Below are 27,805 nucleotides of genomic sequence, written 5' to 3'. Positions count from 1 at the left end.
CACAGTAGCATGTTGTAATTTTTTTCCATTTAAATAATAATCCAATTTGCTATTATTTCCTCAAGTGAATAACCTCTCATTTGCCAACGTTATACTCCATCTGCCAGATCCTCGCCCACTCACTCAGCCTATCCCAATCTCTCTGCAGACCTTCCGCTTTCTCCACGCAATTCACTTTTCCACTTATCTTTGTGTCGTCTGCAAACTTTGTTACCCTACACTCGGTCCCCTCCTCCAGATCATCTATGTAAAAATAGTAAACAGTTGAGGCCCCAGTACCGATCCCTGCGGCACGCCACTAGTCACCACCTGCCAACCAGAAAAGCACCCATTTATTCCAACTCTCTGCTCTCTGCAAAAGCATTGCAGCGAGATGGAAGGATCCACCCCCCAAACTTGAGCATACGCAATGCTAAGACCAAGTTGTCGACTTCCGCATCGAACTAGACCATCTCAAGAATAACTCATCACCAGGGAACTTCTATCCCATCTTGCTCCCGTGCCCCATCTTCACTGTTTATTACTAACGGGCCCTGCTTCTGAATCAGTTGATCCATTCCTGACTTAAACATCTGATTGCGCAGCTAACTTTCCTTTGTCCTAGGGTTCACTGACACTTAAAAATTGATTTGCACAGGTTATGTTCCTCTTCCCTTAAAAACTGCCATGATAGTCCATCCTTGACTCTTATCCTCACTGCTTTGTTTTTTTTCCAGCATAGCAAGTAGAACTCTCGCAATACTTCCTTTTTTCTCATGTCGCTTCCTTGGTTTTTCCTTCTTAATTCCATTTCACTCTTCAATTACATATTTGTAGACACGAGATGATTAATTTAGTTCTAGCCACAACTCTCTTCTTTGCCCCCCTTATTGCGCCATAGGGCTGCAGTTAATGCCCATTTACAACGACCTAAAGCTTACATCCTGACATTGTAGCTCACATGTCGTTACGATTCCATTGGCAATCTGTTTGCCTCGATGTAATGAGTATACTGTACATTAAAGCACACCTCAGAATACTGTTCAAAAATAGCTTAACTCTTAAAATCTCTTAAATCATCTTTCTAAGCAACTCTTCAGAGTTTAAAAGATAAGTATTGTTTCTGCCAAAAAACACAGGAAATGATGAAACATTAAAATGCTGACAGTGCAGCACACTATCAGCATTTTATTGAGTTACTGTGGACCAAATGTTTACAACCTCAAATGGATGATTTTCCGTATACATTTCCTGTTGTGTATTTCTCTTGCATCAGCACATTGCTGGGGAAAATGCTGAATGAATACTTTGCAGCTTTACTGTAGATATTCATGCCTTCAATCTTTTTAATCAAAGTATGGGATGTAGAACTTGTGAGAAAAACACTTGTTTGATCAGCTTTTATTTTCAACACCATCTTTTCAACTTTCTCAATTTTCTGAAATACTTTCTGTGACCAGTGGTGAATTCTGTCAATGCCCTTTTAGCATCAAAGTTTGAAGAAATCTCAGGATATTGAGTTGGTCCACTTGGTCCAGTATTATGGCTCAGGTCAGAAACTCCAAAGTGTTGTATTGAGCCCACCTGAATCATAAGTTTTGCTTCTTGATTTTGACTAGGATAAGCATGGGTGGTTTCACTTCAGGTATGATTCAAATGACCAGGGAGCTTTTGTCAAACAAAGTTTACTTACTACATATGTTAACTATATTCTTAAGAAAATTGGAAAGAACTTTTATCAATTACGAACAACAAACCAAAACGACCACTCTAGTATATAACCCTTAACAAATATATCTAGTGTTCCAATCAAAAGCAAAACCTTACATAAGCAAAACCTTACATAAGCAAAACCTTACATAGACAAAACCCTTCAACACAACAAAGACTAATGTTCACGTGATATTGGAAATTGAGTTCTTTGGTTCAAGTCTGCGGTTCTCTGGATTCACTCAGAACATTTTGAAGTCAAAACAGTTTCTCAGAACCCCAGGGAGAGACTTTCTGGTCAAGCCACCAACCGCAGAATCTTTACTGCAGGAAGGCAAGACCTTGCTTTCAGATAACCAGCAGAATTTCAGAAAGAAACAGGGAAAGAGAAAACACTTCTTTTCAGCTGGCTGTCTCTTCCAAAAACTAAACTGTAGCTCAGAACTGAAAATGAAAGAACTTCTATCACCTGACCTGCCAGCCAATTTTTCTTCCTCCGAACAATGCAGTGTTATAAAAATCCCAAAGTAAAAACAAACATCTCCCATCCAAGCCACTTGAGCAATAAAAATACATCTGGTAACCAACCTGGCAGCACTGAGATCAGCTAGGGCTGTGAGCTAACAAAGCGCTGCAGCTGGGAGAGCTGCAGAAATCATGACTTTTTTAAAAAACTTTCTTATAGGTACATTAATGTCACACCACGGAGCTTTAAAAAGGCTTTCCTCTTTGCTCCACCCTCTTTGAAATTTTTTATTTCTTTTCCCCACTATGGGAATGGGCTGGACTTGGGCAAGTCCTAATGCTCCTGTGTAACATCAAGGGATGTTTCACTAAGTTAAAGACACAACATTACTGATAGTTGTTAACAGTTGGCTACAGGGCAGCTTGGACAGAGACCCAGATGCAAGTCACATCCACTTTAATTATCTGAAGTTGTGCTAGCAAAGGGACATCTCCAGAAGGGATGTAAACTGAGGAAGGAAATAAAGGTACAAATGACCATACCTGCTTTTTAAAATGTTGTGTAAAGGATTTTGATGGCCATTGCTACATAGCAAGGGAAATACTAAGATTTCAAATTGTGTTTAAAGAGTCATGCTAACTGACATCTCCATTGCCATGTATGCTGACACTCAGATTTAATCCAATGTTTTTTGTAGTTTTATTATAATTTGCCAGATAAGTTCAGTAGTAGTAAAATTGATTTCATTTTCTTTTACAGCTATGCGACCCAAGCACTTAATTGTATTCATTAATCCTTTCGGCGGGAAACGATTGGGAAAACAAATATATGACGATAAAGTAGCCCCTCTGTTTCGATTAGCTTGCATTTCTGCAGAAGTGATTGGTGAGTTATTGCCTCTATTTTAAACTAGTATTTCAATAGTTGACCACAACTATGTTAAGGGCAGGGAAATGGCATTAATGACTGCTTTCAGGCTAAAGTGCTTAATGTTTTAGATGTGTCTGTTTACTCAGTTGGGAAGGTAATTGAATAGCAGAAATTGTGTTTGTGACTTAGTTTGCATGGGTTTTAATAATAGTCGTTTCATTTTCTTCAGTTACTTCACTTTATTCTCTCTTGAGATATTAACCACCTGCGCGTTCACCCCATCTCTGCATGGGTTTCTTCCGGGTGCTCTGGTTTCCTCCCACAGTCCAAAGATGTGCAGTTTAACTTGATTGGCCATACTAAATGGGCGGCATGGTAGCACAGTGGTTAGCACTGCTGCTTCACAGCTCCAGGGTCCCGGGTTCGATTCCTGGCTAGGGTCACTGTCTGTGTGGAGTTTGCACATTCTCCTCGTGTCTGCGTGGGTTTCCTCCGGGGGCTCCGGTTTCCTCCCACAGTCCAAAGATGTGCGGGTGAGGTTGATTGGCCAGGTTAAAAATTGCCCCTTAGAGTCCTGGGATGCGTAGATTAGAGGGATTAGCGGGTAAATATGTGGGGGTAGGGCCTGGGTGGGATTGTGGTCGGTGCAGACTCGATGGGCCGAATGGCCTCCTTCTGCACTGTAGGGTTTCTATGATTTTCTATGATTTTCTATGATAAATTGCCCCTTAGTGTTGGGGGATTAGCAGGGCAAATACGTGGGGTTACAGGGATAGGGCCTGGTAGGATTGTTGTCAGTGCAGGCTCGATAGGCTGAATGGCCACCTGTACTGTCGGGATTCTATGATTCAACTGAATTGGGGCCACATGGTTTGGAGTAACCTCGCTCCAATCATGTCTCCCTTTTCTTGGTATTCTCACCCGAACAATTTCTCTGTCTTGCGCAGTCGAATCCTTTGAGCATTTTAAATACCTAGCACTGGGAGAGCTCTGTTCTTAATCATGCATCTAACAACCAACAGATTTAGTGTTTGTCATTAAATCTTCACAGAAATAATTTTGTGCTAGCAAGGCGCAGAAGTGTGTGTCAGTAATGGCCTGGGATTCATTGCAGTGGTGATGGTGGCGAACCCCATCAAGAAATATGTGCCTTGATCCTGCATCAGTGAATTCACTTCACGGTTTGCTGGTAAATGAGTAAGAATATACCACTGAAAAGATAGCAACAGAGCAGGAGCTGTGCACCCAGTGTCTGAGGCACATCCATTATTGCCCGATGCTGAAGAGAACTTGTTATTTAATGTTACTGTAAAAGTAAGAATTAAACAAGTTGTGCATATATCCAATTTTCGTATGTAAGAACTATTTGAGTTAATGGTTTTTCTTTTCTTGGAATTAACTCTTGTTACATTTGATTGGCATGGCACAAAAGGACATCTGTTGGCAAGCAAGGACCTCTCATTGTGTATCCATGCACCAGGATAACATTCCTTCTGACTTACTGGGTGAAATTTTACCGTTCCACCCACCACAGGAATTATAATGGGCGGGACACAGACCATGCAAAGGGCCGTTGACCTTGGGCAGGATTTTCCGGTTTTGGGGCAAGCGCAGATGGAAAATCCCACCCACTGACTTTTCAATAAGGGCTTTTACCCAGGCTATTACATTGAAGTAAGGCTGGTCTGATAGAAAATGTATGCACTACCTATACCTCTGTACAGTACTGGTTTATTTCACTCCTGCTCTACTCTAAACTGTCCTATGAACCTAATCCGGGGTTACATTGCTTTGTTGGTCAAATACTGGGATTCAATTACTTACAAATAACTTTTAATGTCACACTATCTATAACCCCCCATGACTTGCCTGGGCTTGCAAAATCTCACTAACTGTCCCGGCTGGAGACAATACACATCTCTTTAACCTGTGCTTAACCCTCTCTCCACTCACATTGTCTGTACCTTTAAGACTTGATTACCTGTAAAGACTAGCTTTCCAAACATTATTTTGTAAATTGAGTTTGTGTCTTTATATGCCCTGTTTGTGAACAGGACGACTATTGGAATGATAGAGCTGTTGGCTGATTTGATTGAGTGGCATTTCTCCGAGGGGGGGGTTCTGCCTGTGAGGGACGGAAGTCCTGTCTCCAGCTAAATGACTCTGGGGCTGCAGTGATCAGTGGGGATGGCTTGTGCATTGGTTCTTCAGTGGCAGGAAATTTTGCCCATGGAGAAGGAAGACCAAATCATTGCCTTGACATGATGGAATAAAGCCAAAAGCTGAATTTCCTGGCAGGTTTCAGATTGTGACCTTCTGAAAGAATAATAGATGCCTCCTTTAAAAAGGTGGTTAAATTTTATTTCATTTCTTGAAACAGGATAGCAAAATGGGTGGTGGAACATATTTTTCATTACCTAACAGGAAACTGACCATTCAGAGCAATTCTCTTAAACCTGAAACTATTATTCAGATTCGCCAGCAAAGCAGGATTTGAACTTTTGTGTATTTACAATAAATCCAACTATCCTTTACAGATGAGAAGAGCAACACATCCAACAGAAATCCAACTATCCTTTACAGATGAGAAGAGCCGTTGTCTAAGTTTGCACAGGGGTGGGGGGCATGGGGAAGAGAATGTAGTTTTTGTGGATGCCAAATGAAAAAATTAAGATAATACATTGAGTTGGGGCTTCTTCTGCAACTCTTAATGAAAAGACCTTTAGATCTGGTTCAAGGAGTAAAAGAATGATTAGGGCCAGTCAAGGACAGTAGTGGGAAGTTGTGCGTGGAGTCTGAAGAGATAGGAGAGGCACTAAATGAATATTTTTCATCGGTATTCACACAGGAGAGGAACAGTGTTGTCGAGGGGAGTACTGACATGCAGGCTGTTGGACTGGACGGTATTGAGGTTCATAAGGAGGAGGTGTTAGCAATTCTGGAAAGGGTAAAAATAGATAAGTCCACTGGGCCGGATGGGATTCATCCTAGGATTCTCTGGGAGGCTGGAGAGGAGATTGCAGAGCCTTTGGCTTTGATCTTTGTCTTCATTGTCTACAGGAATAGTGCCAGAAGACTGGAGGATAGCAAATGTTGTCCCCTTGTTCAAGAAGGGGAGTAGGGACAACCCTGGTAATTATAGACCGGTGAGCCTTACTTCTGTTGGAAAAGTTTTGGAAAGGGTTATAGGAGATAGATTTATAATCATCTAGAAAGGAATAATTTGATTAGGGATAGTCAGCACGGTTTTGTGAAGGGTAGGTCGTGCCTTACAAACCTTATTGAATTCTTTGAGAAGGTGACCAAAGAGGTGGATGAGGGTAAAGGGGTTGATGTGTATATGGATTTCAGCAAAGCGTTTGATAAGGTTCCCCATGGTGAGCTATTGCAGAAAATACAGACACATGGGATTGAGGGTGATTTAGTGGTTTGGATCAGGAATTGGCTAGCTGTAAGAAGACAGAGGGTGGTGGTTGATGGGAAATATTTATCCTGGAGTTCAGTTACTAGTGGTGTACTGCAAGGATCTGTTTTGGGGCCACTGCTGTTTCTCATTTTTATAAATGACCTGGATGAGGGCGTAGAAGGATGGGTTAGTAAATTTGCGGATGACACTAAAGTTGGTGGAGTTGTGGACAGTGCGGAAGGATGTTGCAGGTTACAGAGGGACATAGATAAGCTGCAGAGCTGGGCTGAGAGGTGGCAAATGGAGTTTAATGCGGAAAAGTGTGAGGTGATTCACTTTGGAAGGAGTAACAGGAATACAGAGTACTGGGTGAATGGTAAGATACTTGGTAGTGTGGATAAGCAGAGAGATCTCGGTGTCCATGTGCATAGGTCCCTGAAAGTTGGCACCCAGGTTGATAGGGTTGTTAAGAAGGCGTATGGTGTGTTAGCTTTTATTGGTAGAGGGATTGAGTTTTGGAGCCATGAGGTCATGTTGCAGCTGTACAAAACTCTGGTGCGGCCGCACTTGGAGTATTGCGTACAGTTCTGTTCGCCGCATTATAGGAAAGATGTGGAAGCGTTGGAAAGGGTGCAGAGGAGATTTACCAGGATGTTGCCTGGTATGGTGGGAAGATCGTATGAGGAAAGGCTGAGGGACTTGAGGTTGTTTTCGTTAGAGGAGAAGAAGGTTAAAAGGTGACTTAATAGAGGCATACAAGATGATCAGAGGATTAGATAGGGTGGATAGTGAGAGCCTTTTTCCTCGGATGGTGATGGCTAACACAAGGGGACATAGCTTTAAATTGAGGGGTGATAAATATCGGACAGATGTTAGAGGTAGGTTCTTTACTCAGATAGTAGTAAGGGCGTGGAATGCCCTGCCTGTAGCAGTAGTGGACTCGTCAACATTAAGAGCATTCAAATGGTTATTGGATAAACATATGGATGATATTGGAATAGTGTAGGTTAGAGGGGCTTTAGATTGGTTTCACTGGTCGGCACAGCATTGAGGGCCGAAGGGCCTGTACTGCGCTGTAATGTTCTATGTTCTATAACTATCATTTAGCCCCTGTTCTGTTTCATTTAATCTGTTCAGTTGTCTTGATCAGTTTGCTGTGTTTTATCAGTGCTATTTTATTCAGCTTTGAGGCAATTTTCTGGCTTTTTGTTAGCATCCTGTCAGTTATCTGACAGTTCTGAAGTGTGATCTGAGGTAGAAGTAAAGATGGATAAGTTTTTCAAAGTTTGTGTAATTGAATGCATCACTTGGCATTTAATTGGTGTCTTTCCTATTTGTGGAAGCATGTAAACCAATTTCACTAATGCCATTTAAACTATTGCCTTCCAGCTGATGGTGCAGCTTCCTGGGACATTACTGTAATAAGGTTTGTGTAAGTGGAAAATGAGACCTAGTAATTTCGTACTGTAAGGTCTAGCACATATTCAACTTCTTAATGTTGCATTATAAGCCTATAGGGCAAGCTGCTGAACTTGGTATCACATCATTGCAGGAAGTGCCTGTCTGATGTTCGAGTCTTGCCCTTTTATGTTACAACTTTTGAACTAAATCTGAACTGTAGCCAAGTGCAATTTTGGGGGTAAAAAAAGCTATTGGGATTAAAGGACAGAGTAGCGATCTGGTGATGTGAAGTTGTGTTGGTTCCTTTGTAACATGGAATGTACTACACCATCCCAAATTCATATCACAATGTAGTACACAAATTGGAGTCCCCCTACACATACATCATTGTTCTTTTGACTGTGTGTTAGATCATAGATGTGACTTGTGAAGGCAGACTGCAGGCTGCACACATTCATGTGGTGTATCGCTGCACATGCAAAGCCTGGTGTATATGTGGAGTGGAGCCATGGTTCAGGAATCCACCTGTGTGTGTGTGCTGAGTGTAACCTGGCCTGTAAAAATTAAGTGATATATTGAACGTGCCTCAGTTATACAAGTGGATGTAAGATTGACAAAACAGCTGCTGGAGGATTAGATTGTTGTTTAACATTTATTAATCTTGCAAAGTAGACTGATAAAAAGATGACTTTTGCTTGCTGTCAAATTTTAGCTATTTTTGTGTGTTATCTTGGAATTTGGTTCATTAAAACGGAATGTAGTGTGCATTAAGAGCTTTATTTGGAATTACTCAAGACTTGCAATTTTTTGGGTATGCAATTCAAAACCAAGCAATGTGCCTTAATGACTATCGGCCTGTGGCTCTGACATCCATCATTATGAAGTGCTTCGAAAGGCTAGTCAATTCCAGCCAACCGGACTACCTGGGTCCACTACAGTTTGGCTACTGCCGCAACAGGTCCACAGCAGATGCCATTTCCCTGGCCTTGCACTCAACCCTGGAACACCTAGATAACAAGGACACCTACATCAGACTCCTATTTATTGACTACAGCTCAGCCTTCAACACTATTATTCCTACGAAACTCATCTCCAAACTCCGTGGCCTGGGCCTCGGCACCTCCCTCTGCGACTGGATCCTAAACTTCCTAACTCACAGACCACAATCAGTAAGGATAGGCAACAACACCTCCACGATCATCCTCAACACTGATGCTCCACAAGGCTGTGTTCTCAGCCCCCTACTATACTTCTTGTACATCTGAGTGTGCGGCCAAATTCCCCTCCAATTCGATTTTCAAGTTTGCTGACGACACCACTGTAGTGGGTCGGATCTCAAACAATGATGAGACAGAGTACAGGAATGAGACGGAGAATCTGGTGAACTGGTGCGGCAACAATAATCTCTCCCTCAATGTCAACAAAATGAAGGAGATTGTCATCGACTTCAGGAAGTGTAAATGAGAACATGCCCCTGTCTACATCAATGGGAATGATGTAGAAAGAGTCGAAAGCTTCAAGTTTTTAGGTGTCCAGATCACCAACAACCTGTCCTGGTCCCCCCATGCCGACACTATAGTTAAGAAAGCCCACCAACACCTACTTTCTCAGAAGACTAAGGACATTTGGCATGTCAGCTATGACTCTCATCAACGTTTACAGATGCACCATAGAAAGCATTCTTTCTGGTTGTATCACAGCTTGGTATGGCTCCTGCTCTGCCCAAGACCATAAGAAACTAGAAACGGTCGTGAATGTAGTCCAATCCATCAGGCAAACCAGCCTCCCATCCATTGACTTCGGCAAAACAGCCAGCATAATTAAGGACCCCATGCACCCCAGACATTCTTCCACTTTCTTCCTTCGGGAAAAAGATACAAAAGTCTGAGGTCACGTACCAACCGACTCAAGAACAGCTTCTTCCCTGCTGCAGTCAGACTTTTGAATGGACTTACCTTGCATTAAGTTGATCTTTCTCTACACCCTAGCTATGACTACATTCTGCACTCTCTCGTTTCCTTCTCTATGAATGGTATGTTTTGTCTGTATAGTGCACAAGAAACAACACTTTTCACTATGTTAATACATGTGACAATGAATCAAATCAAAAATTCGTGACCTGCCCATGACCATTACTGTTAAGGCAGGGAGCACGCAAACCTTGTTGGGAACCACACTGCTTGTTACCTTGATGCTCAGCAGGGGCCTAAGCAGCATTCACAGTGAATGGCACAGTGGCGAGCACTGCTGCCTCAGAGCGCCAGGGATCCGGGTTCAATTCCGGTCTGCGTGGGTTTCCTCTGGGAGTCCAGTTTCCTCCCATGGTCCAAAGATTTGCAGGTTAGGTGGCCATATTAAATTGCCCCTTAGTGTGTCGGGGGATTAGGAGGGTTACGGCGATAGGACCTGTTGTCGGTGCAGGCTCGATGGGGCAAATGGCCTCCTTCTGCACTGTAGATGCTATGATTCTATGAACACACATGATGCAGGTAACCTGCTCCAACCGAGAGGAAGTCTGTTTCCCAATCCCCGGAAGGGTAGGGGGTTTTAGTCCAGACGGGCAGCATGGTCTGTGCAGGCTTGGAGGGCCAAAGCGCCTGTACCGATGCTGTAATTTTCTTTGTTCCTAAAGGGAAGCTGCACTGAATCACTGAAGGAGGCTGCTGCCGAATGTTTAGAGTTGCAGTATTAATCAGGAAAATAGAACACTGAGTAGCAAGAGGGCTCCCAGTTTCATGAATGAGGCGCAGGAGGCCTTGGTGGTCCAGGTGGACAATAGGGGAGAGCTATTTTTCCACAAGAGACCAGGAGGCCCTCAAAGACCAGCTACATAAGGTAGCCAGGGAGGTCAATTCTTGGGAGTCCGGCCCCATGGACCTGATCGCTATATCACAAGAAGTCTGATGATCTCATATTGGTGGTCAAGATAAATGAAGTCATCTTCATGTGTTGTCTTTTACTCGCTGCTCTGCTAACCCTTCAGCTGCTCAGTGCACCACACCCTAGTTACTGATCTATCAGCAGTCCTGGCAGTCGGGACTGCAGCCGAGCATTCATACAGCTCACATTCATACTCCTACCAAAGATGCCAACCTCTCATCCAGCTCCTTCTGCTTTCATGTATTTCTGCTATTTAGCTATGGTGGGCACATTACCCAAAGTTTCAACAATCACTGGCTTTTTTCCATCTTGCAGGACAAGTTGACACAATATAAGGGAGCAGAGTAGGGCTATCTCTCTGACCTGTGGAGGAGATGGTGCTGTGCAATATGGGACTGGCTGCAGTCCCACCTGTGTCATTGACAACGTTGACAATGACAGAAATTTACTCCTCGACTCCCAACTCGCCCACATCCTGTAACTTGGCATGAAGAGCAAGCAGAAGGTGGTGACATCATGCACTTAGTTTTCCACCCACCCCCTCATTTATCCCAACCTTATCTGATTTACTGCTCAGACAGCAAAAACTGCTATCTGCCCACTCTCAGCACACCAAGGAGGGAGATGAAGTAACAACTTGTACTGATGAAGAGGTCCCATTAGTTGATCCGGTACAGTCAACAGCTCAGATATTAGCACTGCATGTACCTTGGTGTCTTGTTTATAGTTGGGATTTGTGCTTGATAAGTTATTGGACATGAGGAAAAGCGTAATTTGTGTGCCAGCTCCCCAGAGGATAAACTCGAAGCCTAATTTTCCAGAGCTCAGATGAGGACTTTGGGCTGCATGTGGGAGAATACTGAGGATGCGTACCAAATGCTGGGTGAATTGGTTGACTTGCTAGACAACCCCCTGTCACTGGAGCATGGAGGAGTCCAACTCCAATATGCTAAAGGGCATTGGTCAGGGCTTGCCCTCTCTGCACTCATGTCTTGTTGCAGAGCCAGAGGCAACCTCAGCCTCCCTGCCTGTCACAGTCTTTGCCCTCTGCCCTCCCTGTGTGGATGCAGCAACACTTTCTGTCACATCTAGAAACTCCCCACTTTACAATACCAGAGGTTATTCAAAATTAATGTATCTGCAAGTTGGGTGCCTGATCGTTAAATAATGCTACTGTTGAGCCCTCATTGTAGCTGAAAGCATGTTCAGTGAGTGACAAGCGAATATATTGGGTTGACTTGTGTGGTCCAAATTTGTATAGAAGATCAAATTGGCTGATAGGAATGTTTGGTGACATGACGGTATTTATTTAGGGGCTTCCAGCACACGCAAGTTGGGTCCATGCAAGTGTCTTTGCCAGCTTGGGGTGCTGCCCTGGATGTGGCTGAAGATGCAGTACAGTCCACTTCTATAGTGCCTCTGGTTTCTGTAGCACCATCTCCAGTGGCACCAAAGATCCAAATTTTGTTCCCTGCACGTCTAAAGCCTATGCATCCTATAAAACATAGCAGTGGGTAATGGTTGGATAATTTAAAATAATTTTATCTCCATCTCTTCACAGTTCATTTCATGTGCTTTTAAAAAGTAAAATTGTCCTTCACCAGGCACATATAGCCAGCTGTTAAATGGATTATTGCAGGGTTGCTTTAACTTTGTGACCTATTTTCCCAGATGTCATTCTAATTATATTGTTCTGAAGTAGATTGGGTTTGCCTGAAGCAACAGTTCATAAAAATAGTGCTGAGTGTTCCATGTTCTACGTGATGGGTATAAGTAATAACGTAAGTGAGATGATGCATGGATGTGTGCACAGAATAAATATTGAGCTATCTGTTTTGTTCAATATAATGCAAATTTGCAGACTCCGAGGGTGACTGAACTAAATGCTTCAAAGGTTAAATCACTGTTATATAGTGTGATAGACTTCTCAGTAACATTCTCCTAAGTGCGCTCAGAAAATCTGCCAAAGATTTGTGTGGAGAAGGGAGGTCAGATTCAATCAGGGAACTAAATAACGTAGTTAAAATCGAAAGCAAACTTAATTTTTTAATATTAAAGCTTTTTGACAATACAGCTTCAAAATTAGAGCATGCCCACCTTTAATTAAATTGGGCTGGAACAATACTTGGCAAAAATTGTTGTCACCATTATACAGAAGTTGAGATGATCGACCATCTTTTATTGGCTTCTATTTTAAATGACACAAACATTTAGCCACTTGTACACTCTCATGCTGTATTCTCAAATTGTTTATGGTAAAATTTATTTTGGAAGGTTTTTTAAAGTTTATTGCTGTCGGATAATGGATAATGCTGTCGGAGTTTCTCTGGGAACTATCCTCAGCCCAACTATTGTTAGCTTTTTCATCAACGACCTTCTCATCGTATAAATCTTTTCTGATCTTGCATGTTACACCCCATAATCCAATTGTATGTTATTGACCCCATTATTCAAGAAGTCAGTGTAATAACTTGTGTCAAAGTAATTTTGGACAAAATACTGTTCATCTCTATGGTAATTTGAGACCTATTTCAGGGTGTTATTGTCTGAGGTCTGTCTTTCTTATTATTTCCCCAGTAACTGAACGTGCTAATCATGCCAGGGATCATTTGTTAGAAGCTGATCTGGCGAAGTATGATGGGTAAGCGTTTATCATGAGTATTATTCCAATTTGATGAATAGTTTAAGGATTTATTAACCAAAACAGATACTCATTTTATTAGACCAACAGAAATTCACAAAACATTTGCAGTGAAACCCTAACCCCCCCCCCCCCCATTGGCAGCCACACGTGTATCTCGCACTCCAGTCTTCCACCCCCACCTGCATCAGGTTCCAGCCACCAAACCAAATCAGAAAAGTGTGAACAGGCAAAAACTGCATATTTTTTAATATGGATTTAAAAGATGTGACCTCTGGTTTATAACAAGTAACAAAACCGAGAAGCTCTATTCAATTCTTTATCCTAAATTATCCAAGTTGTTCAAAGTCAGTCTATAGTAAGCTTTGATGCATACCCATGCTTACATTGGTGGTTGTATTACATTGTGTTATAAAGTGTTAGAAAGTTTTTATAATTATGCATTATACATTGATCACAAATTACAATACCATCAGTTCATATTCAGTCTAAAATTAATGTGCTTTTGGGACTGGTCAAATAATCAGATTGTTCAATGTTTTTGATTTATTTAAGTCTGAGTCAGGGAAGCGCAATACTATTGGTAACTTTATGAAGCCTGAAGTACCCTTAAGAGTATGACTGGAACTCCTATTTTGGCTTTAATTTCAAAAAGCAAATGAATAGTTTTTTAAATGACCATTTCTCCTAATCCTCCACTTGACCCTTTGTAAATTGTTCTTTCAGTAATATGGTTTGCTGGTATGTCTCTAAATCCCAATTAAGGGCTCAACCTCTAGAAACAAGAAATATTACAGTCAGTATGTATTTCAAAAGAGAAAATCTTGACGTCCTTATTGATTTCTTTTTGAGTAGGGGAGTGAGGAGACAGCAGTAATGCAGTAGATATAATTTATCTGCATTTTCACAAGATCTTCAGGTGGAACCAGGGCAGGTGGTAGAATGGATTGCTCACTGGCTTCAAGAAAGCAAGCAAAGAAGGGTAGTGAAGAGTACTTTCTCAGTTTGGCAGATGCTGGGAAGTGGTGTCCCACAGTGATCAGTGCTAGGACCACTGCTGTTCACCATTTACATTCTCTGGCCGTTCACACTGGCAGAATTCCCCGGTCCCGCCAGCAGTGCACCCCAACTCGTGGGTTTCCTGCCAGCATGGGGTGACGTCAATGGGAATTTTCATGGTCAGTGGTGGGACCAGCGAATCCTGCCACCAGCAAACAACGTGCCACCTCCCACCGGCAGGAAAAACACGGCTAGAAAACCGGATAATCTCACCCATGGACTTTTGAAATTAAAAAAAATTCTAGAATTGCAAATGATGCCAGATTTTGGGGGAGGGGTCAGCAAATCCTGATGAGGACTGCAGCAAATTACAGGACAGCATTAATAAACTTGCAAATGGGGCAAATGATTCCCAAATCGAGTTCAGTGAATGTGAGGTAGTACATTTGGTAGGAAGGTCACTTGTTACTTTGAAAATGCAAGTCTAGGTGTCATAGTGGAACGAAGGTATGTCTGAATACAAGTACATCAATCTCTCAAGGTTGCTATACAAGTTAGCAAGGCCATTATTTAAAAGAACAAACCAAACACGCTGCTTTATTTCTAGCAGGATAAAATTGAAACGTAAGGAAGCTATACCAAACTTGTATTGAACTTTGATTAGATCATACTAGGAGTATTACATATAATTCTGGTTGCCATATTATTACAAAGGACATGGAGGCACTGGCGAGAGTGCAGACAAGGTTTGCAAAAAAGAACCAGAAATTTATGGCATACAAAGCAGGATTATGGTATCAAATCATGCTCGGGAGGGAGATTCTCACATCTTTTTGCGCTGACTTTTTTAGTGTCTGGCCCCTAGCATGTCTCCCAGCGCTGTCAGCCCCGTGCCGGAAATGGGCCCACAACCACATAATTTATGTTATGATGATTTAAATATTTAAATGCTATTAGTGGGCCCGGGACTGAAATCTCCTGCTAGCTTCTCCCCCCGCCAGGAGTATTTCACTCCAGTGGGGTTTGCAGTAGCTCCCCACTGTCGGGGAGCTGGCGGTCTGACCCTGCTGGAGTGAAATACTCCTGGCGGGGGGAGAAGCTAGCAATCAGGGCCCCGCAGAGGGTTGGGTGTGCGGGGGGGGTGCCCCCTGGACATTGGCACCTTTGCAGGGTGTCCAGGCTGGCATTGCAATGTCCAAGGGGCATCCCTGCCACTTTGCACTTGAGCTCAGTGGCAGAGGGAAGAAGGCCACCGATCAGGGCTGGCCAGTGGGTGGGTGCAGCCTGCTTGGGAGGGGTGGGGGGCAGTCTCCTTGGGGGATGGGGCGGTGGATCGGCACTCCCGGGTGGGGAGGGTGGGGGTCGATGCTAAGTATGGGCATGATTGGGGAGCCAGCGATTGGGCCGTAGGGGGGTGAAAGTATGAGCGATACAGGGATCGCGGGGCTGGCCAGTGCGGAGCCACCGTGCATGTGCCAATGTCGGCACTGACAAATCACCGCACGCATGGTTGATGATGACCTTTCTTCAGAACTGAGGAGGAATGTAATAAGTGGAAGGATTGGGCGCTGGAGTGGTGGTCGGGTGGAACCAAAGAAGTGGTCACGGGTGCAGTAACGAAACACAAGATCTGTTTACATCAGTTATGAACAGCTGGATAGCAGATCCGTCTCCTCTGCTCCATCCTGTTTTGTGTATTTTTTGTTGCCGGTTCCTTTTTTCTCTTGCTTCTTTCTTCAACCCTTTAGTGCTGTTCAAGTACCTGCATAATGTTAAAATATTTAAACAAATTTTACGTATTCATTAATTATCATGGGTAAGCTCCCTGGACAAATTGCACATTGGAAACTGGTGTGATGTGGGTTGATATGGATAATACATTTATGTTTTCAAAGTGTTCAGAACTTAATATTTTGCTTTTTCCATTTTTTTTATCTACCACATTTTTATATTTATTCTATTTCCAAATACTTAGTTTTCATATGCTTTAGCTTATCAGCATAAAAGTACCATTTTGGAGAATCTCCGTCATTCTACTTTTAATTAATTGTTGTGAAATTGAGGTTTGTTGTTTTTTAAAATAGCGTTGGATTTAAGTATTACAGCAACTGGGGTATTTGCTTGATATGTTGATCCAAGTATTAACATGTTTTTACATATTTTCTTGTGGGCAGGATTGTTTCTGTTGGTGGAGATGGAATGTTCAGTGAGGTAATGCATGGCCTGATTAGCCGGACACAGAAAAATTCTGGCAATGATGAAAATGATCCCAGTGCTGATCTAGTTCCATGTGATTTGAGGATTGGAATCATCCCAGCAGGTGAGAAGCATATTTCTTCTGAGACAGTGCAAGTAGAAAAGGTCAAAACATTATTTTAAAGTGAAGTACAGAACACGAGTTTTCACTTCTTTTAAAATCTACTTGCTTGAAAATAATTGCTAAACCAGCTGGTTAAATTTCAAAATAACATTTTAACTAACTTATTTTTGTCCTTCACACTTCTAAGTAATACAAACCATAAACTATAGAAAATGAGGAACTTGTGGGCGAGCCTACAACCAGAGGCCATAACCTCAGAGCAAGGAGTTGCCTATTTAAGGCAGAGTTGAGGAGGAATTTCTTCTGAGGGTACTGAATCTGTGGAATACTTTACTGCAGCCTTTGAGGGTGGGTCAACAAGTATGTTCAAGGCTGGGATAGACAGATTTTCTATCAGTCAGGGAATCGAAGAGTTATGGGGGTAAGGCAGGAAAATGGATCCGAGGATTCTCGCATCAGATCAGTCATGGTCTCATTGAATGGTGGAGCAGACTTGATGGACTCAAGAGACTACTTCTGCTCTTGCATCTTATGGAACTACGATCCTTTCAAAATATTAATGTTACATAACTTGTCCATTCTGCACCAAGTATAACCCCTCTTCTGGGTGGCTGCTTTGGTTTTATCAGCAACAGTAGGGTTTTGGCTAAACTTGGATTTTGCCTAAACGAGGGATGTGCAAAGTAACTGACTTTGTTGTTTCCAAGAAACTGTTTCTAAAATTAATAAAATTGTCTGTAATATCAGGACAGCTCCAAATTGGGAATGGGTTAAAACAAATATTCTTTATTTCATTCTATTCAGAATCTTGAAAAAATGGCCTGCCATCATTATCTTCCTGTAATAGCTACCTTTAGTGATTCAGGTAGAAATAGGTAAGCCAATTAATGCTGGAAAAATGAATTACAGATGATATGGGAAACATTCATTTTATATTGCACCAAAGTGGGAGGTGAAAAAATGCTTCCAGTAATGGCATATTTGCATAGTTTCAAGGTGCATTCACTACAGCTGTCATATTGAGTTCATGCAAAACAGTTCAGTTTTGCATTGATCCTGTTCTTTAATGTAAATGGAGCCTGCATCTGTATGACTGATTCATGCCAAAATGAAGCAGGGTGGGAGTCTTTGGAAAAAGTAGCTTTATTCCACTTTGCATTGGAGTCTGTTCAGACCCTGACACAACTTATCCTTCGCAAATTTAGCATCAGTCTGAAATATTATTGCATCAGCGTAAGCTTCATTTGTGAATACATCGTCAGGGGAATTAGTACCAACCTTAAATTGGCTAAGATATTTTACGGTCAAAATTCCAGATAGTGAATGGTTACTGTTTAAGCTGGTATCAAGAAACTGAATTTGAATCAGATTTTTGCGAATTCTCTGTTGGACAGAAGTGAACCTCTTGTGTTTTTCTCCTAGGTTTGCATAGTTTTATTTGGATCTGAGTACAATTCTTACGTACAATAATGGTTGCTTATCATTGAAATGTTTATTGAAACTCTCATGCACTGTATGCATCTCTATAAATTTTAAATGCAGATCCGTTTAAATTTTAAATGCAGATTAGGGGCGGCACGGTAGCACAGTGGTTAGCACTGCTGCTTCACAGCTCCAGGGTCCTGGGTTCGATTCCCGGCTCGGGTCACTGTCTGTGTGGAGGTTGCACATTCTCCTCGTGTTTGCGTGGGTTTCTTCCGGGTGCTCCGGTTTCCTCCCACAGTCCAAAGATGTGCGGGTTAGGTTGATTGGCCAGGTTAAAATTGCCCCTGAGATGTGTTGGTTAGAGGGATTAGCGGGTAAATATGTGGGGGTAGGGCCTGGGTGGGATTGTGGTCGGTGCTGACTCGATGGGCCGAATGGCCTCCTTCTGCACTGTAGGGTTTCTATTCTATTCTATTCCGTAATAAACTCTCAGTAAACACTACTTTGTTTAAAGATTCAATTTGACATATGATTAAACAATTATAAACTCTCAACCAGTCTTGAGGTTTGCTGCTCTTCAAATATACCTAATCATTGGCAGAAATAATCTAAATGATAGGATAATTTGTTCTCTTGGAAGTGGTCAGTCATATTCACTGTACATTTTGAGTACACCCAGATAGTGTATGGAAAAGCGGGGGTGGGGTGGTGGGTTGCTTTTATTATAGTTAGAGGTTTATAGCATGGAAACAGGCCCTTCGGCCCAACTTGTCCATGCGGCCCTTTTTTTAAAAACCCCTAAGCTCATCCCAATTGCCCGCATTTGGCCCATATCCCTCTATACCCATGTAACTATCTAAATGCTTTTTAAAAGATAAAATTGTACCCACCTCTGGCAGCTTGTTCCAGACACTCACCACCCTCTGTGAAGAAATTGCCCCTCTGGACACTTTGTATCTCTCCCCTCTCACCTTAAACCTATGCCCTCTAGTTTTAGACTCCCCTCCCTTTGGGAAAAGATATTGACTATCAAGCTGATCTGTGCCCCTCATTATTTTATAGACCTCTATAAGGTCACCCCTCGGCCTCCTACGCTCCAGAGAAAAAAGTCCCCGTCTATTCAGCCTCTCCTTATAACTCAATCCATCAAGTCTAGGTAGCATCCTAGTAAATCTTTTCTGCATTCTTTCTAGTTTAATAATATCCTTTCTATAATAGGGTGACCAGAATTGCACGAAGTATTCCAAGTGTGGCCTTACCAATGTCTTGTACAACTTCAACAAGACGTCTCCACTCCTGTATTTAATGTTCTGACCGATGAAACCAAGCATGTTGAATGCCGCCTTCACCACTCTGTCCACCTGTGACTCCACTTTCAAGGAGCTATGAACATGTACCCCTAGATCTCTTTGTTCTGTAACTCTCCCCAATGTCCTCCCATTAACTGAGTAAGTCCTGCCCTGGTTCAATCTACCAAAATGCATCACCTCGCATTTGTCTAAATTAAGCTCCATCTGCCATTCGTCAGCCCACTGGCCCAACTGATCAAGATCCCGTTGCAATTGGAGATAACTTCCTACACTGTCCACTATGCCACCGATCTTGGTGTCATCCGCAAACTTACTAACCATGCCCCCTATATTCTCATCCAAATCATTAATATAAATGACAAATAACAGTGGGTCCAGCACTGATTCCTGAGGCACACTGCTGGTCACAGGCCTCCAGTTTGAAAAACAACTCTCTGCAACCACTTCTGCCAAGAAGTCAGTTTTGTATCCATTTAGATACTTCACCCTGGATCCCGTGAGATTTAACTTTATGCAACAACCTATCATGCGTTACCTTGTCAAAGGCCTTGCTAAAGTCCATGTCGACAACATCAACTGCACTGCCCTCATCTACCTTCTTGGTTACCCCTTCAAAAAACTCAGTTAAATTTGTGAGACATGATTTTCCACTCGCAAAGCCATGCTGACTGTCCCTAATTGGTCCTTGCATCTCTAAATGCCTGTAGATCCTGTCTCTCAAAATACCTTCCAACAATTTACCCACCATAGATGTGGGGCTCACTGGCTGGTAGTTCCCAGGTTTTTCCCTGCAGCCCTTTTTAAACAAAGGCACAACATTTGCCACTCTCCAATCTTCAGGCACCTCACCCATGACTATCGATGATTCAAATATCTCAGCTAGGGGACCCGCAATTTCCTCCCTAGCCTCCCACACGTCCTGGGATACACTTCATCAGGTCCTGGGGATTTATCTACCTTGATGCGCTTTAAGACTTCCAGCACCTCCTTCTCTGTAATATGTACACTCCTCAAGACTTCACTATTTATTTCCCCAAGTTCCCTAACATCCATGCTTTTCTATCTGATGCTGGAAGTAAAATTAGATTTCCTATTCTGGTACATCTGTAATATGTTCTCGTATCAACTCAATCCTGTTGGACTGTTGCTACAAATTAATCAAGGTGAGAGTTAGCCCCTACAAATTAGCATTGCAGTTTCAATAATGTCATGGGCTTAATTAAATTTTGAGTACTGGGATTCTAAACATATGAAATAACATATAGATTGTATGAAAGATTGATGTATTATTTCTCATGATAATTTACACTGCAATGCAAATCCCTTTATTAGGTTGCACGTTCCTTTTCTACTCATTTGTAATGGATTTTCAAAACCCATATGCACAACCTATTTTGACCAACGCATTTCTGACTGCTTATGTAAGCTTTCTAACCAATTTCTCTCACAGTTGCATTAAAGAAACAACTTTGTTCAATTTTGTGCTGTAATGTCCCAATACACAGAGAACTTATTTTTATCAAGGGTTATGGGGGTAAGGCAGGAAAGTGGATCTGAGTATTACCATAGCAGATCAATCATGATCTCGCTGGCGGAGGAGACTTGATGGGCTGAATGGACGACTTCTGCTCCTACCTCTTATGGAACTATGTCCCTTTCAAAATCTGTGTCACATAACTTGTCCATTCTGCAACAAGTGTAGCCCCACTTCTGGCTGCTCTGGTTTTATCAGCAGCAGTGGGATTTCTTGAATTTTCCCTAAACAAGAGGCTTGCAAAGTAAATGACTGTGATTTCCAAGAAATTGTTTCTAAAATTAATAAAGTTGTCTGTAATATCAGGACAATTCAAAAATTGGGATTGGGTTAAAACAAATATTTTTTATTTCATTCTATTCAGCATCTTTTTTACTGAACTGAAAAAGCTGCCTGCCTTCCTTTTACAATAATAGCTCCTTTAGAGACTTTTAGAAAAGTTAGAATTCAGCAATAGTTCATGGTTTCTGCAGTAAAGCAAAAATGTTTATTGTCACAACCTGAAAACCCTTTGGTCTGATAAAATAACAGTAAGAAGTCTCACAACACCAGGTTAAAGTCCAACAGGTTTATTTGGTAGCAAATACCACAAGCTTTCGGAGCGCTGCTCCTTCGTCAGATGGAGTGGAAATGTGCTCTCAAACTGTGCACTGTTTGAGAGCACATTTCCACTCCATCTGACGAAGGAGCAGCGCTCCGAAAGCTTGTGGTATTTGCTACCAAATAAACCTGTTGGACTTTAACCTGGTGTTGTGAGACTTCTTCCTGTGTTCGCCCCAGTCCAACGCCGGCATCTCCACAACAAAATAACATACATTTTACTTGTATAGTCCTGTAGTAACCTGGAATCCACTGCCTTAGTCAAATTTCAACAGGTCACCCACCTATTCGGCTACTGTGGAATAGAACGGAACCAATTGTATGAATCTCAAATTAAGAATAATAGTTGTCGGAGATTACAAGACAGTAAAGAGTCCAAGTATTCTGCATAATGCCATAATTGTTCTTGTGCCCCTTCTCTGCTACTGCACCTTTGACACTTTTTTTGCTATAAGGGGAATCTTTACTGCATTATGCTTGTGATCCACCTTGGACTTTTAATGAGTAAGTGGGAATATTCAAATAATGCAGCTAACTAAGCGAGCCACTTTGCATTGTAAATTGAACAACAAGTTACTTATTTATAGGAAAATGTGTGCAATACCTGTGGGAATATTAAAAGCTCTTGAGTTTTTAAACAAAAACTGGCTAATCGTTTCCAAGAATATAATTCTGTGTAGGCCTAGACTATCTTGGGAACTGATTAGGTATTGTATAACTTTTGATGACGCTTGTGAACATTGAAAAATGTTTTTTAAAGATGTACGCTCTTATTTTGCCTTGCAAATTAGGTGAAACACTGCAGATGCTGTATGTTGAACTGAAAAGTGCCAAACTCAATTTCTAAGCAAATTCTCAGTAAGATAGCAGTGTATTTCCTTTGTAAAGGTATTGCAAATAATCTTTTGCACCCTTGTGTATCTCTTCACTTGCATCTGCCTGCCCTCTCCTCTCCCTATGTAGATTTACCAAGGTTGGGTGGCCTGATCAATTGATAAATTTAACATGACAATTTGTGTCATTTAGGAAGCAACATGTCTGTCCAAACGTCTGTCTAAAAAAGAATAATTTTACAGGTGTTGAAAAGGCAATATTTCCACGTTATTTTACTTTGATTTATTATTGTCACATGTATTAGCATTCAGTGAAAAGAATTGTTTCTTGCGCACGATACAGTCAAAGCAAACCATTCATATAGAAGGAAATGAGACTGCAGAACGTAATGTTCCAGTCATAGCTCGGGTGTAGAGAATAATCAACTTAATGCAGTGTAGGTCCATTCAAAAGTTGGATGACAGCAGGGTAGAAGCTGTTTTTGAGTCGGTTGGTACGTGACCCCAGACTTGTATCTTTTTCCTGACGGAAGAAGGTGGAAGAGAGAATGTCCAGGGTGCGTGGGGTCCTTAATTATGCTGTCTGCTTTGTCAAAGCAGTGGGAAGTGTAGACAAAGTCAATGGATAGGTGGCTGGTTTGAGCACTGGCAGAAAACCCTATCTTCCATTGTGTAATTTAGGAAATTCATAGAATCATCATAGAAATCATAGAAACCCTACAGTGCAGAAAGAGGCCATTCGGCCCATCAAGTCTGCACCGACCACAATCCCACCCAGGCCCTACCCCCACATCCCTACACACTTCACCCACTAATCCCTCCAACCTACGCATCCCAGGACACTAAGGGGCAATTTTTAGCATGGCCAATCAACCTAACCTGCACATCTTTGGACTGTGGGAGGAAACCGGAGCACCCGGAGGAAACCCACACAGACACGAGGAGAACGTGCAAACTCCACACAGACAGTGTCCCAAGCCGGGAATCGAACCCAGGTTTTTTGTGCATAGGTAACCCATACTTTTCTGCCTTTTAATTTTACTGGCTGGAAAATTGTGAAAGTGTGGCAGTAATTACCTCAAATGACTGGATTCTCATCCTTTAGCGTAATCTTGGAGTAATGAACCTCTTTGCTGGAAGTGAACCGTGGCTGCCTGATGCATTTAATCTGTTATCATCAACAAGAGCTTTGCATGAAAATCTAAGAAATGACAAATAATCCTGTAAGCAAAATTATCTATTCTAGGGTCGACAGACTGCATATGCTATGCGACAGTTGGAGCAAATGATCCAATGACATCTGCCTTGCACATTATCGTAGGTTGGTATCTTGACTATTTTGTGTAATCTGAAAATACTTGTATCCATTGAACATTAGGCAACTTTTTAGCTGCCTTATCTGAATACTTCATTTTTCTCAACCCTTGATTCCAACATTTTGAGTGCTATTTGCCCTGTGTCTACCTATTTTGGGGTTGTGTCTCCTCTCAAGTATTGTGAGGAGTGATCAAAAATTGTAAGTTGTTGCCTCAACAAGTACCTTTTTATGTGTGCCATGGATAGTACAACCTCAAGTTAACCATTATTATCTATCCTAAGATGATGCAATACATCATGGTTTGTAGTTCTAATTTTAAGTTTTATTGGGCCTGAACTTTAAATAAATTGCCAGGTAGTTATGGTTTAAAATATTTGCACTCCTCAAGTCAGTCAATGCTGAGTCAATGATCTAGATTTTTCAATAATTGCTCTATTTAGCATTGGTGTATGGTGCTGAAGCAAATTGGCTGATGGCTGCATTATAATGCTAATCTTTGATTCATTAGGATGTATTTTAATCAGTGGTTTTCAAAATCCACACCCCCCCCAAATAGTTATTAAAAAGTGAATATTATCTAATATAGTAGCAATTTTAAAAAAAAGACAGCTTGTCATCTCTGTTTACTGGTTTCATCAGACCTGGAATTGAAAATTTACAAGCACCTACCGATCTGCAAACTTCTGTGAGCAGATTAACCTCTAATTGACCTCTGAATCGGTGATGAATCACTTCCAATGCCAATGTATCCTTTGAGGTGTAGTGCCCAAAATTGAACACGGTAGTCAGATCTCTATAATGGACCCTTTCTATTGATTTGTGCCTCTTTCCGCTTTTAAAAAAAATTCACACTGCATGCATTTCAGTTTTCCATATGCCCATATGCCCTGCTGATGTTTTTCTTATATTTAATGAGCAGAATGGCATTAGACCTCAACCGGAGGAAGGACTCCAGCTTTACCGTGTCCTCCACCACCACCACACCTCTCCAACCCTGCAGTCCCTTTTCATCTATTATCACCCAATCAAAACTTTCCACCTTAGCATCTTTGAAAATGAAGTTTACTGGTCTGATTTATCAGAAAGTAAAACTATATCAATAATATAGATGTCAAAATGTATTTATTCCTTAGTTACTCTTTTGAAGATGGGCATTGTGTAACCTTTTTTTCAGAGATGATAGTTGCATTAGTAGCATTAATGTCATTTTCCTTATTTGTGCAGGTGATTCTCAACACATCGACGTCAGTTCAGTTCATCATAAAAATATGTTTTTGAAGTATTCAGTATCTCTATTAGGATATGGATTTTATGGTGATACCCTGATTGACAGTGAAAAGAACCGTTGGATGGGTCCATCAAGATATGATTTTTCAGGTAATTTTAATCTATGAATATACATTTGAGGTGACAGTATTGTTGTTGCCAGGTAATGCAAATAGTGTAATTGTGCATCTCTGAAAGGAATTCCTTCTGTTTTCATTCAATCACTGTGTGACTGAAAGTGGCTTTTGTCTTGTTGTTTGCCTCCAGAATAAAAAACACTCTGACAACAAAAAACTTCTAAATATGCAAATTATCTGTTAGAGCATTATCATCAACCCAGTCTGTTGTCTCATGTCATCTGCCACTGAAAACCTCTTCTATGCCTTTGCTACCTCTAAATTCAACTATTCAAATCCTCTTCAGGCCACTCTAACATTTTGCACTCTCCGTAAACATTAACTGATCCAAAGCACTGGTGCCTATGTTCTAACTCTCGCCAAGTCCCATTCACCCACCATCCATCTGCTTTCTGCCTGATATTGACTCCTAATCGGGCAATGTCCTGATTTAAAACTTCTCGTCGATATTTTTCAAATCCTTCCAACATTTTTCATATCCTTCCCTACTTCTGTAACCCCCTCCAGGCCTTAGACCCTGCCTGATTTTTCTGCTGCTCCATTACTAGCCTTTTGAACATTGCTGATTCTCTTCACTCCACCATCCAACCACCGAAACCCTAAGTTCTGGATTTCCCTCCCTAAGCCTCTCCCTCTCTACATCTTTCTTCTCCATTAAAACACACCTTAAAACCTATCTCTTTGGCTAAGCTTTTAATCACCTGTCCTACATGCGACTTTGTCAAATTTTGTTTGAACGTTGCATTGATATGATAATGGCACTATATAAATGCAAGTCATTGTCACTTGTCATCACTTTTTTTAGTTTATTTATGAGTGTTACAAGTGGGCTTACATTAACACTGCAATCAAGTTACTGTAAAAACCCCTCGTTGCTGCACTCCGGCACCTGTTCGGGTACATTGTTAAAGCCCAACATCTGTGGAGCAAAATTAAATTTGACTGGCAATCAACCAATAACTCAATCTTACCTTCACTAGTGTTTTTTATATATAGGTTTCAAGACCTTTCTTTCACATCACTGCTATGAGGGAGCAATTTCTTATTTACCAGCAACTGAAACACTTGGCAGCCCAAGGGATCCAAGCCCATGTACAGCTGGGTAAGTATTCTGACATTGCAAATTCTAACCCATCCTGTACCAGGTGATGGGTATTGCACATTTATGTTGACAAAGTTTGATCATTTTTCTCTGTTCCTGTCCCTGATTTAAACTGTATTAACTAACCAGCCTGTTAGGCGAATATTACACAAAAAGATTAATACTTGTAATTAAAAACAATGATTTACTATAATTAAAATATATGCTTTATAAAATCATTAATATGCATTAGTGATTTTAAAAATAATTGTGTAAGAAAATCAAGCTATTATGTACATGTTAGTTCAATGGTTCCAAGAACAATGTCTTTCGGATGCCGGTACATATTATTGTCCCAGATTTTGCAGTTAGTGAATGGTGCTCAGTTAATTGTACTTGCCCTTGAACTTTAAAGTTTATTTATTAGTCACAAGTAAGGTTTACACTGCACTCAAGTTACTGTGAAATTCCCTAGTCGCCACACTTTGGCGCCTGTTCAAGTCAATGCACCTAACCAGCACATCTTTCAGACTGTGGGAGGAAACCGGAGCACCCGGAGGAAACCCATGCAGATGCAGGGAGAATGTGCAAACTCCACACAGACAGTGACCCAAGCCGGGAATTGAACCCGGGTCCCTGACGCTGCTAACCACTGTGCCACCCTACTTTGTACTTCGAACTTTGTATTATTTTGCACTGTAACTTGCAAATATTAAGTATGTCAAAACAAGTGCAGTGCCCTCCATGGAAGACCTGGGACCTGTGTATTGCTAAGCAATCGGGTTGAATAATCCTTCCTGATATGCACACCAGAGGCACAAACAGCCAAACCAGGAAATGCTAGTTTGAATAATATCAAATGATGCACAGAAAGCAAAATAGAGAAAGAAAGACAGGATTGAGAGAGATGAGAGACAAAGAAAAAAATGTTTTTTTAAATTTTAACTCTTAACAATAATTAAAATGAAAAGGGATGTGACTATACAATCTTAGCAGTAACTTTTCAATGCCAGAGAAATTGTTTGGGAATTTTAAGACTTGTACCTCCATTTCAAAATAAATTTGCCCTTTTCCAAGTGTGCCGAGTGCATAACTGCAGTAATTTAACACCATATGTGATGCTGTCTGTTGGCAAGATGCGGGTTATCAAATTTTGCGCAGTAATTTCCTGATTTCCACACTTCGCATATGTGAAAGCCACTCCTTGCTGTCTGATTTACTTACTGATTGCCTCAGTATTATGTCTTCCACAGAATCCAGAATAACCTGTGTTCAGTCGAACTTGCTATTGATGTTTTTACTTCAGAAAAACCTTCAGTTACTGTTTGATCAAAATCCTGGGTATTCCTTGTTTCAGGTGTCATATCTGCAGAAACAGTGGGCAACAGTTGAGAATATCACAAAAAGAAAGGAAATTCAAATTTGATGGTGAGATCTAAATGTTTGTGGTCAGGTTCATTATTGAACATGTACTTTAAAGATTGTGGATTCTCCGGTCATTCACGCCAGTGGGGTTCTCCAGCCCTGCCGGCAGTGCACGTCCACCCCCAGGGTTTCCTGCCGCTGTGGGGTGACGATGGGAATTCCCATTGACAGTGGCGGAACCACAGAATCCCACCGCTAGCAAAC

At 41.5% G+C, this 27,805-nt stretch overlaps 1 protein-coding gene across 2 annotated transcripts in view; it reads left to right on the top strand.

The window, feature by feature from the left end:
* Window positions 1-27,805, top strand: part of cerk (ceramide kinase) — a 59,482-nt gene that overhangs the window by 15,598 nt on the left and 16,079 nt on the right. For both annotated transcript variants that reach the window (XM_078235527.1, XM_078235526.1), the window contains exons 4-10: window positions 2,915-3,040; window positions 13,290-13,353; window positions 16,527-16,672; window positions 23,621-23,695; window positions 24,917-25,069; window positions 26,092-26,197; window positions 27,534-27,604. In XM_078235527.1, the coding sequence (XP_078091653.1) occupies window positions 2,915-3,040; window positions 13,290-13,353; window positions 16,527-16,672; window positions 23,621-23,695; window positions 24,917-25,069; window positions 26,092-26,197; window positions 27,534-27,604 (741 nt within the window). The remainder of the gene's footprint in view (window positions 1-2,914; window positions 3,041-13,289; window positions 13,354-16,526; window positions 16,673-23,620; window positions 23,696-24,916; window positions 25,070-26,091; window positions 26,198-27,533; window positions 27,605-27,805) is intronic.

Source organism: Mustelus asterias, chromosome 19, assembly GCF_964213995.1.
Source record: "Mustelus asterias chromosome 19, sMusAst1.hap1.1, whole genome shotgun sequence".
NCBI lineage: Eukaryota > Metazoa > Chordata > Chondrichthyes > Carcharhiniformes > Triakidae > Mustelus > Mustelus asterias.
The sequence above is the reverse complement of the archived record's forward strand: the minus strand, read 5'-3'. Positions and strand labels throughout refer to the sequence as shown.